Source organism: Cannabis sativa, chromosome 6, assembly GCF_029168945.1.
Source record: "Cannabis sativa cultivar Pink pepper isolate KNU-18-1 chromosome 6, ASM2916894v1, whole genome shotgun sequence".
Lineage (NCBI taxonomy): Eukaryota > Viridiplantae > Streptophyta > Magnoliopsida > Rosales > Cannabaceae > Cannabis > Cannabis sativa.
In genome coordinates, this window is record NC_083606.1 from 64,617,221 (window position 1) to 64,635,863 (window position 18,643).

Genomic DNA, 18,643 nt, shown 5'->3' on the forward strand with positions numbered 1-18,643 from the left:
TCACAAGCAACTTGAGCCTATTTTACCTGAGCAGTCATCAACTTCGTCAAGGCCTCCACTTGGGCTGTCAACTTGGTGATGGCGTCTACATCGTGCATACCAGCAACCTTCTTCGTTTGGCTTCTTTTAGTTGGCCATTGTTGGTTATTCAAAGCAATTTCTTCGAGCAGATCATACGCCTCGTTTGCACTTTTTCTCATAAATGCCCCACCAGCTGCGGCATCTATGATCGTTCTAGTATTACCAATCAGCCCGTTGTAGAAGTTATGGACCAACATCCACTTTGCAATACCATAATGTGGACATTTCCTGATGAGATCTTTGAACCTCTCCCAAGCCTCATGGAGAGATTCATTGTCCAGCTTACAGAAATTATTAATTTCTCCTCGCAGCTTAGCAGACTTTGATGGACGAAAGAACTTAGACAGACACTTCGTTGCCAAATCGGTCCATGTTGCAATAGAGCTCGGTGGCAAGGAGATCAACCAACTTTTGGCTCGCTCCCTCAGCGAGAATGGGAATAGTCTCAAGCGACATCATCACTGACTCCATTGACTTTGAAAGTGTGACATAGCTCCATGAAATTAGACAAGTGTAGATTGGGATCCTCAGAGGGAAGTCTGCCAAACTGGATTGACGACTGCACCATTTGGAGTATGGTTGGCTTTATCTCGAAGTTATTAGCCTCCACGGTAGGTGGTCTTATACAAGACTGAACCCCCGTCAATGTTGGAAGAATGTAGTCTCTCAGACTACGATCGTGTGCTTGATCTTCAATGGCACCTCCATTATTACCGTTGTTGCCGCCATTATTACCGCCATTAGCATTATCAGCCATGACTTCTTCTATTTCAGCGCTTGCTGAAATTCTTTCTTGCCTTTTGTTTCTTCTATTTCTTCTACAAGTCTTTTCAATTTCAGGATCAACTGGAAGTATTACACTTTGTCCTTGACGTCGCATGCACCCCTAATGCCTGAAATAAAATATGACAATCTAAAAGAAACAGATTAGCAATAAGCAGAAAGAATTAACCAAAGTAGAATTTAATCTAATTTTTGTAATATCAATTTTTAAACAATTCCCTGGCAACAGCGCCAAAAACTTGTTACGAAAAATATGAACAATACGCAAGTGTACATAATCAAGTAGTAAACTCACACAGGTGAGATCGAACCACAGGGAATTGAACTGAATACCACTAAACTAGATTTATGATTCTATTTGGCAGATAAAAAGAATTTTAATAAAGTTTGAAATAAAGATAATCAAGAAAATTAAAGAAAGCAGTAAAGTTGTTTAATTAAGGTTGAGAAATTAGGAAAAAAAATCATGTTGATTTAATTACCCAATTATTAATGCTAATTACTACTCTCTTTCTCAATGTGAATGACATATTATAAAATTAACCTAGCTCTTTTCAGATCTTTTAGGCCCTAAATTACATGTTATCTAATCATCTCTGAATTAGACTAACATATAATCAGCATTACGCAATAATCTAATTGTCACTAAGGCTATATAAATACTTTCGTTTCACATCAAAACCTAGTTTATCCAATTTTAGCATTCCTAATTCTCACTTTTCAGATTTTGAATTGAGATCATAGAACATGTAAAAGGTGATCAAGCTTAAACATGGAATTAACAAAAATATGGATAAATTTCACAATCAAGAAAGGAGAAATAACAATTATTATTAACTAAAGATAATGTCAATCAACAATCATCATCTCCCTAAATAGGAGTTTAGTTCATAACATCCACAATCAAATCCATTATTAAAATTGAAACAGAAAATAACATAGAAAAATTAAAGAGAAGAGAAAGAACTAGTTGAAGTAATTGATCCGGGTCGCCACAAGCCGCTCTTCAAGTCTCCTCCTTTGTTTCTAGGGCTCCAAATCTGAATGAATCTCAATTTTCACGAACTCTCTCTATTTAAACCAAGTCTCATCTTTAAAATTCTTGAAATTACGAAACTGTCCAAAAATCCCGTCACTGAAGCTTCGTTGCGGCGAAGGATTTGCCCGTCGCGACGAAGGCTTAAACAAAATTTTCCAAAACTCTCTGCCAATCCCTGTCGCGACGAAGGCTTTTCCCCGTCGCGACGGGATTAGGCAGCAAAATGTCTTGTTTGTTTTTCTTCTCAATTATTTCGCCCTTGTCCTCAATTCTTGTAAATACTTTCTTTAAACACTGGAGGACCTAAAACAAAAGAATCCAGCGTAAAATAGCCTTAAAACTCAAAACAAAGAGTGAAAACTAACCGAAAATACGACCCGAAACTTAGACTAATTTTAGTCTAACATGTTCCTATGAATAATTGGAGATACTTGTCTAAGTGGAAGTCATACATTCGAAACAAAAGTAAGCCAGAAGGTTGTATTGCTGAAGAATATTTAGCTAATGAATATTTGACATTTTGCTAAAGATATATAGAAGGTGTAGGGACAAAAATTAATCATAAGCCTAAAAATTACAGTAACCCAAATTCAAATAGAGAAATGCTACCTATTTTTCCAAATAATAGGTCGAAATTTGGGAAAAATAGATACCGAGACTTTAGACGAGGATACCAAAACTAAGGCACATCAATATGTATGATTTAATTGTAATGTCGTAGAATCGTTTATTTAGTAAGTATTATTTATGATATCTTTAATAATAAAAAAAATATTGAAACAAAAAAAAAGTTTAAAATTTTTACTATCAATAATAGTTTCCGTTCCCTCTGCTTTCTCCTTCCATGGTGAGGAAGAAAAAAGTAAGAAGAAAACCAGTCACTCATGTTACAGTTGAAGAAAGTTTCACTGAGAGAGAGGATGAAACAGAGGACATTGATGAAGTTCATTCAGCCGAGGGGTTCAACCTGATAGCAGAGATGGTTCGATCTCAGGATATCCTTGAAACAGAGAATATGAGCAGATCTGGCAGCGTTCGAACTCAGAGTTGGGTGGAGGAGGTTGAGGATGCAATGAAGATGAATGTGGAGAAACAACAAACTCTGAGATCTGCTAAGCAAACCTGGGAGGCGTTCACGAATGAGAAATCTCTGAATCGGGACCAACAACTTTTGTTCACTGAGCCTCTAATCAGAGACGGGATTAAGATAGCGCAAGTCGATTTGGAAGAGGTTCAAGAAGAGGAGAAGAACTGGAACACAACAGTCATATGCAAGGTACTAGGTGCTAATCCCCCTGTATCTATTTTTGAAGGGTTTATCAAAAGGGTTTGGGGTCATTTAGGTGTGGTTCAAGTCAGCAAGTTGTCCATGGGAATGATAATGGTGAGGTTCAATGATGAGGCTACCCGTGATCAAGTGGTGGAGGCAGGAATTGTGCAGTTTGATCGAAAACCTGTGATCGTTCGCCCCAGGTCTGTAGATTTAAATGCTATGAACTTGGTTCGTACTGTTCCATTGTGGATCAGGCTTCAAGATTTAGGGCTGCAATACTGGGGTACCAAAAGCTCAAGTGCTCTTGTTATCACTATAGGGAAGCCAATTATGGTGGATCAACACACTAATGACCAAACTTGGTCACAGTATGCTGGAGTCTTAGTTGAAATGGAAATCATGGATGAACCACCTCGGTTTATTCCTTATTTCAATGAATTTGGGCAGCTCCAAGACCAGAAAGTTGAATATGAATGGCTACCTGCTATGTGTGCCCAATGCTCTAAATTTGGACACATAAAAGCGAACTGCCGGCATGATAAAATTATGAAGCAAAGGGTCGAGAAACAGCAGCACCAGCAGCAGAAACACAAGCAGCAACAGAAAAAAAGAAGGGAAAGAAAAGGCAGTAACCAAGTCACATCAAGAGTGGGTGATTCCAAAGAACACAGTCCCTGTGACAGCTGCAAAACAACCAGGAAACTCGAAAGAAATAGCAGAGAGCAGCAACAATGTGTTTCATTTGCTACAACAAAATGAGAGCAGGGTAGAAAAGCAGGTATCTACTGAACACAATGTAATTGTTTTTCCTGCTACAATTAATGGATAACAATAATATAGGGTGTTGGAATGTGAGGGGGTTGAATAAAATGGAGAAGCAGAATACTGTTTTTGAATTGTGTTGCATGAATAAAATTGGAGTTTGTGGTTTGTTGGAGACTAAACTCAAGAATAATAAAGTTAGTGAGATGATGGCTACGAAGTTCACTAAGTGGGATTACTATACTAGCACGAATGTTGAAAATAGGATTTTGGTGATATGGAGGAGAAGTTTTACTTGAGTTATTGTTGTTAGAGAAGACCCTTAGTTTCTTCATTGTTATGTGAAAATGGCTGGCTATTCTGAAGCAATGAACATCACTTTTGTGTATGGCTTTAATACAGGAGAGGAGAGAAAGAATCTTTGGGAGGGGATAATCAATCTCAAGGTCACTACTATGCCTTGGTTAATAACAGGGGACTTTAATTCTCTGTTTGACTTGGAGGATAGGAAGGGAGGCAAGGAGGTCACTTTGAATGATCTAAAAGATTCCACTGAGTGGCTAGCTCAAAGTCACATGGACAGACTCCCTAAGACAGGTTCGGGTTATACGTGGACTAATAATCAAGATGGGGACAAAAGGATCTATTCTAAAATTGATCACACCTTTGTGAATTAGGAGTGGACAGACAACTTTCCTAAGACAAAAGCTCACTATAGCTGGGAGACTATCTCTGATCATTGTTTATGTTTTGTGTCAACTACGACTAATGTGGAGATTGGGTACAAACCTTTTAGATACTATAATTTTTGGGCTGATCACTCAGAATTTAAAGATGTAGTTCTTGATAGCTGGCAGAAACCGATGAGAAGAGAGGGTGTGACAGGCTTGTATTTGAAACTTATGAGATTGAAACACTCCATCAAGAGGTTTAATAGAGAGAGAGTTGGGGATATTGGAAAAATTTATCAAGAAGCGAGGGACCTGTACATTCAAGCTAGAACTCAAGCTCAAGATCAACCGCGTGATACCACTGTCCAACAGATAGAAAAAGAGACTGCCTTGAACTTTAATACCCAAGAGAAGATGTACCACAGCTTCTTGAGACAGAGGAGCAATGTAACTTGGTTAAGCAAAGGGGATGAGAACAATGCCTTTTTCCACTCTTTCCTGAAAAAAAAAGAAGAATGGAAAATAGCATAGTTACTTATACCAATGACTATGGAGAGGTTGTTGATAATTTCAGTGAGGTTGTCAAGCACTTCATAAAGCACTTTCAAGGCTATATGGGGACAAGCACAAGGCCTACTCAAGACTTAAAAAAGGAGTGTATGGAGATGGGGAACAAGCTAAACAGAGAGCAACAATTGGCTTTAATCAAACCTTTCTCTACCAAGGAAATTAAGGAGGCTTTATTCAGTATACCGGACACCAAGTCACCTGGTCCAGATGGCTATGGAGTTGGGTTTTTCAAGACATTGTGGCCTGAAATTGGAGCTGAATTCACTAAAGCAGTGGAGAATTTTTTCTTGACAGGTATCATGCCACGGGAACTTCATGCAACTATGATCACTCTTATTCCCAAGACAGAAAACCCGACTAAAGTTGTGGAGTTCAAGCCGATTGTGTGCTGTACAACAATCTATAAATGCATATCTAATTACTTTGTTTGAGGCTCTCTCAAGTTCTTCCAGGATTGGTAAACCAGAATCAAGGAGCTTTTGTGCAAGGGAGATCAATAGCTCATAATGTCATGATTCTTCAAGATCTCCTAAAGAACTACAAAAGGAAAAACATTTCACCTAGATGCACTATCAAGGTGGACATAAGTAAGGCATATGACACAGTCAATTGGGAGTTTTTGGAGAAGCTTCTGAAGGAATTTAACTTGCCGGGCAGATTCATCACTTGGATCATGACATGCTTAAAATCGACATCTTACTCAATTTTGATGAATGGGAGAGTTCAAGGGAGTTTCCAAGGCAAGAAGGGGTTGAGACAAGGTGATCCTCTATCTCCGCTCTTATTTGTCCTTATAATGGAGTATTTAACCAGGAGGCTTCTTCTAGCTGCTAATCACTCTGAATTCAGGTATCAGCCTCTTTGTAAGAATCTAAAGATAATTAATCTGAGTTTTGCGGATGACTTGATGATATTTTGCAAAGGAGACCTTGGCTCGATTCAGATTATTAAGCAGATTCTAGATGAATTCAGTGCCACTTCAGGACTTTCTATCAACATTAATAAGTCTCATCTCTATTTTGGGGGTGTGAAAGACGAAGAAAAGCAAAAAATGGTGAAAGAGTTGTCCCTTCAAGAAGGAGAATTCCCTCTCAAGTACTTGAGAGTCCCCTTAAGACCAAAAAAATGGAAAGCGGAGGATTGTGGTGTGATAATCAAGAAAATTAAGCAAAGGCTCCACACTTGGGCTACTAGACATCTCTCATTTGCCGGCAGGGCTCAACTCATACATTCAGTTCTGCGTGGGTTAAGGAATTATTGGATGAGTATATTCATTCTTCCGCATAGTATGGCAAAGGAGGTTGAGAAACTTTGTCGGGGATTCCTATGGGGTTGGAATGGGACCTCTTGGGAGAAAGATTGTCTTCCAAAGACCTATGGAGGCCTTGGCTTCAAGGATGGTATCAAGCGGAATCAAGCTATTCTTGCAAAATATGTTTAGGCCATTTCTACCAAAAGGGACATGCTTTGGGTGAAATGGGTCAGCAATTATCTAAAAGGAAAGAATTGGTGGGAATATGATCTTAAGAGTGACACTAGTTGGTATTGGAGGAAACTATGTTCTCTAAGGGACAAATTCACTAGAGAAGACATACACAAAGCAAGGGCTGGTATGAGATTCAAGGCTGCCTTACTGTATAACAGCAGCATTCCTCAAACTCTCTTTGAGTACAGCAGGTACATTTGGTGCTCATTCAACTTACCAAAACACAGGTTCATTCTATGGCAAGCTATCAACTCTCAGCTCTTAACCCGTGACAAATTTGAGCAATTCCACATTACTCTTGACAGCATCCAATGCCCGGTTTGTGAGAATGCAGCCAGAAAGCAACTCCCATTTATTTTTTTCCTGCTAGTTTTCTCAGCAGGCAGGGAAGAGCATCAGCAGCTGGCTGGGAATTAGGAGCTGGCCGACTGGATTCAATGGTTGGAAGCAATGGCTGATCATGAACAGAGGGGATAAACTTCATAGGATTCATGTGTCTCTTTTGGCAGCTATGATATACCACATATGGAGCAATAGGAACAATTGTCTCTTCAACAAATTTTCGAGTACAACTTCAAAAATTACTCAAGATATCAAAGATACAATGTATTATAGATTACATGTAGCTAAAAAAAGGAATATGAAAGACCATGAAAAGAGATACATAGAGAGAATTTTTATGTAATTCTTGTTTATAGCCGTTTTTATTGGCTTGTATAGTTTTGTAATAGCTTGTGATTAATGAAGTTTGTTCCTTCTTGATCAAAAAAAGAAAAAAAAAATATTGAAACATTAAGTAAGTATGTCTTATGCATATTAATTTCGTAGGGATCATCGCAATATCATTGCACAACAAAATTCTCGTCAAAGAGCAATGATTGTAAATCAGATTCATAGCTAGACATTTCCTTCGTGGTTTGCACAAAAGGTAAGCTTATTTTCAATTCATAATTATTTGTATTACTTAATGAGTTCACAAACACATTGAGTGTAGTAATTTATTTATTAATTTTTTTTTTGTCGAATTAGGCAGAAGAATTACATGATAATGGGCATAATCGACTTTCTGAAGATCTTTATTGTTTGGCTAAAGGACCAAATAATACATTCATTTGATTTAAAGAATATTTAATAAATGGTTTCGGTTTCATACAAAAGAAATCGAAAAGAAATTAAGAACTCAAAATAGTGGAGTTATTATGACTGCCATGACTCAAAGTTTTTCAAATAGTAGGGATCCAAATTCTATTTTTGGAGATGTTATATTTTTTAGAATATTAACAGATATTATAGAACTAGATTATTGTTCAAGAAATCGTGTTGTGTTATTTAAGTGTGATTGACTTTCGAGTAGTGGTATTAAAAAAGAGAAAGATTGCACAAGAGTAAAGTTTTCAAAATTGATGCGTGAAGATGAGGCATTTATACTAGCTTCTCAAGCAAAACAAGTAATGTATATGGAAGATGTCAAACAAAGGATGACATGTTGCTTTAAAAATAAATTCTAGAGATTATTATATTATGAACGTGCAATCACACAACGAGAATGTGGAATCTTATTGCGGTGCATCTTTCGATGTTGACAGTGAAGATATTAGTTTGGTTAGTAAAGATATGCCAGATATAACATAGATGAAGAAGCTTAGTGATGTAGGTATTTTATTATTATTATTATTATTATTATTATTATTATTATTATTATTATTATTATTAATACTTTGTTTATAAATTTTATTTATCTTAATCCTTTTGTTATAGAAATCAATTTTATTCATTTAAAAGCTTTTATTATAATACAATACTTATACTTAAGTTATTTTTCATTTATGCCTAAAAAATTAATTAGATTTAAACTTTTTTTTTTTTTATAAATTCGTATAATAAATATAACTTCAAAAAATACATTAAAATTAAAAATTCCACTAATTTTTTTTACTACTCACTTTTGAAATGTCACTAAAAATACTTAATTAGATGGCTTTTTAAAATGTCACTAATATTTGATGTCATTTTTATAAATGCCAAATGTCACTAAATATGTAAATATTGATAAATTAATGACACTTTTATAAAATGTCACTAAAATATATCAATAGTTACATATAAAAAAAATAAATATCATTCATTCTCATTATAGTTATATTTTTTAACAAATGTCATTAAAGTATAGTTATATTGTGATATTTTTTTAAAAAAATGTCACTAATTGTGACTTTTGGAGAATATTACCTTCTAACTCATACCCTTTTCTTTTTTCCCCACCCATATCCCTCACCACTGAGATAGCTCAGTGGCTTATAGAACCCTTGAGTAAAAGCCAGAGAACTCTCATAAAACATTTAAAACACAAAGATACAATAAAATGACCTATATATAGGGAATAATGGATCTCAAGCTACCTAGACTAGCTATCTTCCCCAAAAAAACAAAGCTACTTAGACTAATAAACCAACAATAACAAATGCCTCAAAGAGTCAAAGGCACTTTTTATTATTAGTAGTACTAAAACAAACCACACCACGTACGGTACCATATTGCAAGCAATACTTTTAAAAATACATAAAGCAATAAGAAACATATATACAAGACTGTATTAACATTAATTAAACAGTCTTGCTGGATCGATCAATAGTTTCTTATATTAATTATATAGTACTACTAATAAGTTGAAATTTCCGATGAGGCATCGTTTTGGTGAACATCTAAACCCAATTTAGGGACTTGACATCTTCCTTGGTCAGAGAGAGATGTGCATCTCGCCGGGTAGCAACAGGGATCTGATATAAAATTGCATCTACCACCAGTTTTGATGCATCTTTCTATAGGCACACATTTTCGATTCTCACCCCATATCCAATCACCTTCACATGCCAGTCCTTCACAGCAAATCTTCTCTTGTGCCCAATGACAGTATTCATCAAGTATCCTACATCGCGTTGCGCCCAAATTCGGATCAATATCCGGTTTTAGTCGACCAAAGCATCCCATAACCATCACACCCACCACTACTAATGTCGTCGTCACAATAAACTTCTTCATTCTTAGTCTACAATTCGATTTTTTTTTCTCTTGTGATGTAATGGCCATTGGCCAATGGTGACTACGTCCTATTTATAGGAGAAAGGAAACTCATAATAAGTCATAATTTAATAGTTCAGTTAGATTAGGTGAGACACGTTATATTGATTGAACACGAGTTTCTTGTTATATGCATATAATTGTGTGGTGCACCTATGAATGTCCTTACAAATTATAAGCTTGTGGGGATCAATAGCAGAGTTTGTCGTTTTTTAGATGGCTTATTTCTGTTTCACACAACTGTAGTATATTCCACTTTCCACCTCATCACCAAGAACACAGCAAACATCAAGAAAAGAAAGATTCATTGTTTGCTACCCACCATTTGTTCCATAGCTCAATTAGGGTAGTAGCTAAATCGAAATACCTCTAACCGTTAATCTTTTTGAGCTTCAATTTCACACGCGTTTGTGATCTAGCTAAAAAAAAAAAAAAAACTACTTAGTTTGGATATTCGAGCTTATAATTAATTTTTAAAATAAAATTAAAAAATAAATTATTTAATGAATCCAAATTTGACCATGTATAAAATATTTATCTTTTTCAGATATTTAATTTATGAACAAATATAGTCATTGAGAATATAAAAATTCACAATAACTCTTACATTGCAATAGAAAGAGTTTCATAGAAGTAAAAATCATGATTTTTTTCTTCTTTCTTTTCATAATTTCATGTTAAAAATATATATAGATTTTTTATAATAATAAAAAAAAAACGTTTTTTTTAAAAAGAAACTAAAATTATTAATTAATAATAATAAAATAATAAAGAAATATAAGAAATAAATAAATATTTTTAAATCTAATAAAAAATTAAAAAAAAATGAGAATTAAGGAGAGAATAAATAATATTATTTAGAGTGATTTTAGACTGCCACATTAGTGTCTCATTTCTCCCTTTATATCTATTCTATATAAAGTGTGCATATATAACTGAAATTCTTGGTTTATGAAAAATTCATGAGTAACTTTTAATTTTTATTTAATAAAATATTATTTATATATAATAAAATAATAATAAAACAAATTCTAAGGTATATCGTGTACTTGAAGTAATATAACTATTTTTGGAAAGAATCAAAGATTCAAAATTACTTCAAAAGCTGTCCGGTTAAGTCTGCTTGGACAATAATGATTTTGTAAAGAGAAATCGTTTCTTTTGATTCTCAGATAAGGGATTCATTATTCAAATTTTATTTTGTGGTTTGCTTTAAATTGTGATAGGAAGTTCTTTGCTAGAGTTTTCTTTTGGCTATGAAATGTTGGGTTTTAAGCTGAAAAAAAAAATGGGGTAAGGCCATCTTTCTCATTGAATTTTTCTCATTGGGGTTCATTTAACTGTGAAATTATATTATTCATGTATATTGTTCAACTTCCAGGAAGGAGGAAGTAATTTGGAAGCAACCATAGAGAAATATCTAAATATAGAGAAGCAGAGAGAAATGGAGCAGAGTAATTGCTCAATATCGTCACAATCCAAATTCCCCAAACTATCTTCTTTGAAAAGGTTGGTGCAACATTCTGATATGTGTCTTATAATTTTGGGCCTTCAAATGTGTATTTATATTTGGTGTATTATTTTTTTGGTTTATTTTCATCAATAATACACAGTTGTGTTTCTATTTCCTTAAATTATTTTTAATTTAGTACTTTATATTTATTTTGATTTCTCTTATGCACTTATGCAATCGATTCATTCAAAAAAGATTATTTATATGAATTTTCTCTTATAGATTGGTTGGCCTTTAAAATAACAGATTTAATGCTTCTAGAGATCCCTGAATGAACCTAATCAGTATGTTCTTTCAATTCACAAAATATAACTACTTGAAGCTACTCAAGTAGCTATGTTATTCAAGTCATATTTATATATATATAGATATATATATTTGATGATCTTAGCAGCATCAAAGATCTGGAGTTTACCCACTAGCGAGGTATGGTAGCATAAAATAACTACGTACAAGGAACAGTATTGTGTACGATATTATTAAATGCCTCCTCACCATCTGAATATTGTTTATTATGCTTTTATAATTGCTTGGCCATAAGCCGCGTAACCATCTTATGAGGTTACTTTTGCCGAATAAGTAAAATCAAATATTTTTGGAAAATTATTGATGTATGTCTATTCTATATAAATATGTCTATATAACAGAATTTTTGGTTTATAAAAAATTATAGATACTTTTTTTTAAGTTTTTTTATTCAAAAATAATAGTTAAATTCCCAAATTATTTTTAAATGCTTTATGGCAAGCCCAATCGTTCAGCACCTCTCTTGGTGTGACTCAACAGTTTCCGTTATTGTAATTCAAACCCAAAAACCGATGTTGCTATTTAAAACGCAGAGCACATTCTGTTTTGAACCCTAAAATCTGCACTCTCGTCTCTCTATTTGTCCCGCTATACTCAAATATCATGATTGACTTCTCTGTACGTGAGTGTCTATTTTTTCCACTCCACTCAAATTCCATGATAGACTTGTTTCAGTGTAATTTTGCGTCAATGGTATTTAGGTGAGATGATGATTTAGTTTTATTACTTTTAATAGATTTGAAAATTACTTTTATTATTATCATTCATTGATTCATTTATATTACAGTTGAGATTTGTTGATTTTTGGTTTGGTTATTGATTTATTTATTTCTTTTGAAAACATGGGGTTCCATCTGAGGTTAAATTATTTGGAATTGTTCAAATAAGTTAATGGGATTAAGAAGCTTCATGGAACCCAACAATGTTGTTTGGGGGGCCCTGTTAGGTGGATGTAAGCTTCATAGAAACATGACTATTGGTCAGATTGCTGTCAATGAATTAATGGTATTGGAGCCAAACAATAGTGGTTATTATCACCTTTTGGGCTCGTTTGGAACGCCGTATTAGGTCGTATTGTATTGTATTGTATTATATTGAATTGAATTATATATCATATTTTTATATAATACTATGTTAAACTTTAATTTATACTAAAATATTATATATTTAGGTGTCCATAAAAGTTAATACCACATATAGTTTTATGTAAAAGTATTGTATAAAATACAATTCAATATAATACAATACAATACAATACGACCTAATACGGCTTACCAAACGAGTAGTGAACATGTATGCTGAAGAGAATCGGTGGAAAGAGGTTTCAAAGATATGGACAACAATGAAGGGCCTTGGAGTGGAAAAGAGATGTCCTGGGTCCAGTTGGATTGAAATACAAAGCAAAATTCACCAGTTTGCTGCATCTGAGAATGCTCATTTAGCTTGTCCCGAAGTCTACAAGCTGTTGGGTGAATTAGATGGACAAATTAAACTCTCTGGCTTTATACTAGAACTCAGTTTTACCTAAAGAGAGACAAACTTAATGTTTAGATATTACTCAGGCTGGAGAGGATGATGAAATGGGGTAGCTAATATGACAGCATCTTTTACGCTATAGCTTTAAAAATAGTTGTAGTACACACACACTGACTCTGCTGCAGACAGACAAAGCAAGTGTAGAAGAACCATTCTAACATGACTGATGCTTAGTTGGCAATTCTTCTTGTAAGCCCTTGTTAGCCTAAATGTATTATTTCTCTTATCTTTGCAGTATTCAATCTAATTTGTCATCTTTGTTAGATTAAGGGATGGAAAATGATAACTTTTGCCATAGTACTTGAGCTTTGAAAGGAAACCCTGTGTACGTTCATGATAAAAGTGACATAAATATAAAAGTTGATATTGAACTTATAATCAATTTACATTATGAAGGAAAAAAAAAATTACATTATGAAGGATATGCCCTATACTTGAACAAACATGTCTGGTATGAGTGAAATTCATTAACAATATAAATTTGAAGTTAGCCTTTCATCATCTTCATACATCCCACAATTTGTTTAATGCGTATGCTATTATTTATATCCTAAACATCCAATTTTGAATTTCTTTTCAGATAGCCACTACTTAAATGAAGCAATTGACCGATTGAAGAACAAACTTATTCTTTCTTGAATAGGAAACTACCCTGGTATTAAAGTAAGAAATATTTCTTTCATATATTTACATGTGTATTACATTTACTTACACATATAAAGACACATAATTTGGCATTTTCTCTTTTCTATGTAGAGGCCAATATAGGTGTAATTGTTAGTTTTAGCTTGCCAAGAAGCTAAGAATTTGATTCATTTTAATTTTCATTGTTTCCCTTATAGACTGTAGTGAATAATATATTTTAGAAATATTTTCTACCAGCAATCGATCACAGCTGTCTTTATACCCTTTGCAATGAGATTTGGCTTAAGAACTTTCTTAATGAACTAGAGTTCGTCCTGGTTAGAGTTGTTCCATATGCTTAATTTTACTTTTACTCAAATAGATTGATTCTGAGGAAAAAATTGCCAACTTAGAAGTTTCTGCCTTAGGGGTTGATTCTAAGCTAAAGTTAGATGCAATGAAAGTTATGGGAACCCACAACTATTATCATGCTGCTGTTGTTGGACTGGGAATTGGAGTCGATGTTGAAGCCATTGGTTCAACTATTGAAAAGCTAAGGCTGCCTCTTCACCGTATGCAAATTGGTAAGCTGAAATTTAGAGTAAATTCCCTAACCAATAAATAAGTCTGAAAATAAAATGACATATTTAATTGTTTTTTACTATAACATAATACTACAAAAAGTTCAGAAAAAATGACTGAGTTGATGGATTTGATTAGTAAAACAAGAATTCTTGCTTAGTATTATTATTGGACTTATAGTTTTTCTGTGGAAAGATAGCAAAGACTTCTGAACAAGTTGATGCCTCTTTCTGTTCTCTTTGTTAAAAGCCGAAAATGAATTATTTGTTATGTTCATAGTTATAATGGAGGTTATCACCTGATCTAAAAGTTTTTAAGTTTTTGATTTGTAGTTCAACATCTTTGTTGTTGGTCTACGGCTTTTACATGCGTACTTGCAACTTCTTTCTTGTTGGATTTTACATACACTTGCAACTATCTTTTCGTGCTGTTCTTTTGTTTTCACCGTACTCGATGGCCTGTTCTTTTTGTTAATCTGGAGCTTTCAACTCAACATTGTCCTAAGATATTCGAGTGTTTTATTTCAATAACAATACAACATATTCAGCTCATAGTTTTCAACTGCTGTTCTTATGCAGTGTGCAATGATAACCACGGGATTACATGGGTAAATGACAGTAAAGCAACCAATTTTGATGCAACATATGCAGGACTAATGGGTCTAAAGGGGCGAAAGTCTTGTTATGTCCATTGTGCCATCAGACAGAGGAGTCAATAGTCCAGATTTTGGTTAAGCGTGCTTTTGCTGGGTCTTGTTGGACCTGATCTGGTGTTAGCATTGGTGATCTTTCTGGTGTATTGTTTTCTAATTTTCTAATTTTTGGGTCGGAGACATTGAAATTAAGAATTTATTTTTTGAAACTTCGAACATTGTTTTCTTTTTTTCTCCTTCCAATGTATGATGTTTTTATTTCATACTTTATATCACATATTCAATTTTTTAAAAATGATTGTTTATTTAAATTATAAATAAAATTATTATTTAATTAAATAATTAAACTACAAGTAACATTAGTTATATAATAATTAAAAAATATAGTACATTATCCAAAAAAGAAACTAACTAACTATTTGCTGGAATATTGTCACTCTGTCGACACTACCATTTATCTACAGAAAAATAGACAATCCAATTATATGCGCAAATGAAAATTAAACTCCACCCATTAAGAGTATCTTTATTTTTCTTATCTACAACTTTTAGACAGATGTTATCTTTATCAACAATTTACTGTGTGATTTTAAATTTTTTTTGTTATTTTACACACATTTAAGTTGTGTTTTCTTTAGTATTTGAATATTAATTTTTAATTTATTTTTATATTATCTTAAAAACATATTACAGTTAAATTATCAAGTTTTCTTAAACACTAATATATTGCATTCAATGTTAACTTTTAATTGTCAAATTTATAAATTACATTAGTTAGATATACATAATAATAATATCACGTAATAACTAATAATATATTTTTTTAAAAAAATATTAATTGTATCACGCTTTATTTTCAAAAAATATATATATATTTATTCTTCAATTATTAATTGTATTACTTTAAATAAAGTAAAAAATAACTAGCATAAAATTTACTATACGTGTCTCACACGTAGCTTTTTACTAGTATATATATATATATGGAAGAGGTTTCAATAATTACATTTTTATTGTAACCATCATGGTTACATTTTTTTAAGCCATTGGATTATTAAATGGTTGTGATTAATTTAGAAATTAAATAAAAGTAAATAATAAATAACTTGTAACCTGAAAGTAATCTGATAATTTATTTCCTTATAAAACTTTAATCTTATATTTTAAAATTAAATTAATTATAAATATTATTAATTATTTTTTTGCAATTTATTACTATATAAGGATCTTTTAGCAATTTACTTTTTTGCACTTAAATTATTTAAAATTTTATCGCAAAACTTTTTATAATTTAAAATTATACACATATAATTTTATAATTTAAATTTTATTATACTTGTAATATAAATTTTAAATTATTACACTTAATTATTTAATTTTTTATTTAAATATTTAAAAAGTAAAAAGCGAAATAAGTTGAAGGATTTTTTAGAAAAAAAAAATGACTGCACTTGTTATTGACTAGTTTGAGGCCTCATACTTATTTCATCTAATTGTAACAAAATAATTAATTATTTAAAAATTTATTATAAGAAGAGAATTTTAATTTGTGTCAAAAGAAATTTAATTTTTGTAAAAAAAATAAATTTTATTGTAAATATTATAATTAAATGGCTTAATTATTAAAATAATTAAAGTAAGGATTTAAATATAAATATTAGTTGCTAAAAGAGGTCTTGTTAAATATTTTAATTAATTATTTTAAGAAAATAGTTAATTATAATTAATTAATTCTAAAAAAGGAATGTCTACCTATTAGTAACTTGCTATTACAAGTTAAAGAAAAATGTAACCATATGGTTACAATAAAAATATAACCATTGAATAGTCACTCATATATATATATGAGTGTACTCTTAATGGGTATTACCCATGAATGGGTAAAATTAGAAAATTTTGAGTTTTTATACTTAATTTTTCTGTCTAATTAAAAAAAATCTCTCATCGTTACATCATATGGGCTAAGATTGTTCCATCGGTAAAAAAAAAGTTTTTTAACAAGAAAAATAAGAAAAGAAAAAGTTGAGTTTGAGTTAAATATTTTTGTATGAACATATTTTTGATATAGTTTAAAAAGATATATTTTTTGATATTTTTTTAATTAAGTAGTTATTGTATCTCACTTGTGATCGAAATTACATTCAAAATTATTGTCATCACCAACATTGAAGACGACCAAATATTATCAAAATTAATATAAGAAAAAAAAATCTATTTGAACAAATTATATATAAAAATACTATAATAAATTAGACCTTTTACCCTGAATTATAATTACTCTACCTTCATCTTCTATCAAAAAAAAAAAATATATAAAACTCATTAGAATTATTTATTGAAACATATATATTATTAATCTTGATAAAGAAAAAATGTAAAAATGATTTATGAATGTTCTCGGCCAACAAAACATAGTCATATATGATTGTGTACAAACAAAAAAAAAACATTAATTTAGTAATTTTTTTATGAGGTATTGTAATAGTGTAATACCTTAAGATTAAGAAAATAAATTAGCAAATCCTAACTAGTTACTTGTGTATTAATATGAAATTATATTATAATATAATTTTTTTGATGAATCAGAATATGTATTGGCTCAAAAATAATGTGTTTACAGTCTAATAGCACTCAACAAGGGCCTAAATAATCATCTATACATGTAAATCACAAATCATATTTCTTTTCTATACATTTACATTATTCGCAAACTAAAAAATCGTTGTCTATCTTCCTTTGAAATTTTCTTTGGCCAGAATAGCTTAATTCGATGAGTTACCCCTAATTTGAGCTCTTTTAACATGCTGACAGTTTCAGGTTTGTCTTTGTCCCATAAACACTTGTTTCTCATCACCCAAATGTTGTATCTAAGGCTGGCCATAGCAGTAGCCAGTGTCATTGTAACACCCTAACTAACTTAGGCGTATTACGTGATTTTCAAACATACTGTGCAGCTCGTTGCTAATCAACGAGGTTTATGGAAAAACGTGATTAATTAAAATTTTGCTTTTTAATTAAACTTATAAAACAATATTACAAAAGACTCGGGATCCCGATTATAAAAATATTTACAAAAAGTTTAACTGTTTAACTGATACATAAAATAAAAGTCGTCTAACGACCAGTTACAAAAATCAGCCTCGCTGTCCCGATGATCGTACGCTCCAGGCCTAACCGCCCCGACATGTACAACCTTCATAAGCTCGCTCACGGTCCATCAGCTCTAGCCTTGCCTTTACCTACACATCAACGTAGAACTGTGAGTCGACAGACTCAGTAAGAAAAGCATAATAATACTCATACATAATACTAACTGCCGTGTCCAACACGATACTGAGTCCCGCTACTGCCATGTCCAACATGGTACTGAGCCACTACTGCCATGTCCAACATGGTACTGAGTTCTGAACGTTCACAGGGACGGTACTATTGACAAGTATCCTCCTGATCGGTCGAACCGGTCATACTCCGCCGCTTGGTCATACTCCAGCCTGTACCGACGGGATAGGTCAATAGCACGGAACCACCAACCAAATGTCAGCCTGATCGGTCGAACCGGTCATACTCCGGCTGCTGGTCATACTCCAGCCTGTACCGACGTGACAGGGTTGGATGGTTCAAAGCCAATATACATAACTAATGTAATCTAACAGGCTTCCTACATGCACGCTAAACATGTAATCTACA

The 18,643-nt window shown here is 32.5% G+C and overlaps 1 protein-coding gene and 1 non-coding gene across 7 annotated transcripts; both read left to right on the top strand.

Annotated features, from left to right (window-relative positions):
* The first annotated feature begins 288 nt into the window (after positions 1–288).
* LOC115721492 (small nucleolar RNA R71) lies at positions 289–395 on the top strand. Its single transcript, XR_004012511.2, has one exon. It is a non-coding gene; the product is annotated as a small nucleolar RNA R71 (small nucleolar RNA).
* Positions 396–11,989: 11,594 nt separating this feature from the next.
* On the top strand, positions 11,990–15,226 carry LOC115724562 (uncharacterized). 6 transcript variants are annotated; one of them, XR_009688464.1, is made up of 4 exons: positions 11,990–12,263; positions 13,679–13,761; positions 14,105–14,306; positions 14,883–15,226. XR_009688464.1 is itself a non-coding variant. In XM_061117415.1 (2 exons), the coding sequence occupies exons 1-2, from the start codon at positions 14,180–14,182 to the stop codon at positions 15,020–15,022; spliced, it is 267 nt and encodes an 88-aa protein (XP_060973398.1). In that variant the 5' UTR covers positions 13,770–14,179; the 3' UTR covers positions 15,023–15,226. The 6 variants fall into 6 exon arrangements, 1 of the variants encoding a protein (XP_060973398.1); XR_009688462.1 differs by lacking the exon at positions 11,990–12,263 and adding an exon at positions 12,830–13,309; XR_004013224.2 differs by lacking the exon at positions 11,990–12,263 and adding an exon at positions 12,831–13,287.
* The last annotated feature ends 3,417 nt before the right edge of the window (positions 15,227–18,643 follow it).

Coding starts and splice junctions, on each gene's coding strand:
- LOC115724562 (XM_061117415.1), top strand. CDS start 14,180: ATGAAAGTTATGGGAACCCACAACTATTATCATGCTGCTGTTGTTGGA. Junction 14,307..14,882: donor TCTTCACCGTATGCAAATTG/GTAAGCTGAAAT, acceptor GTTCTTATGCAG/TGTGCAATGATAACCACGGG.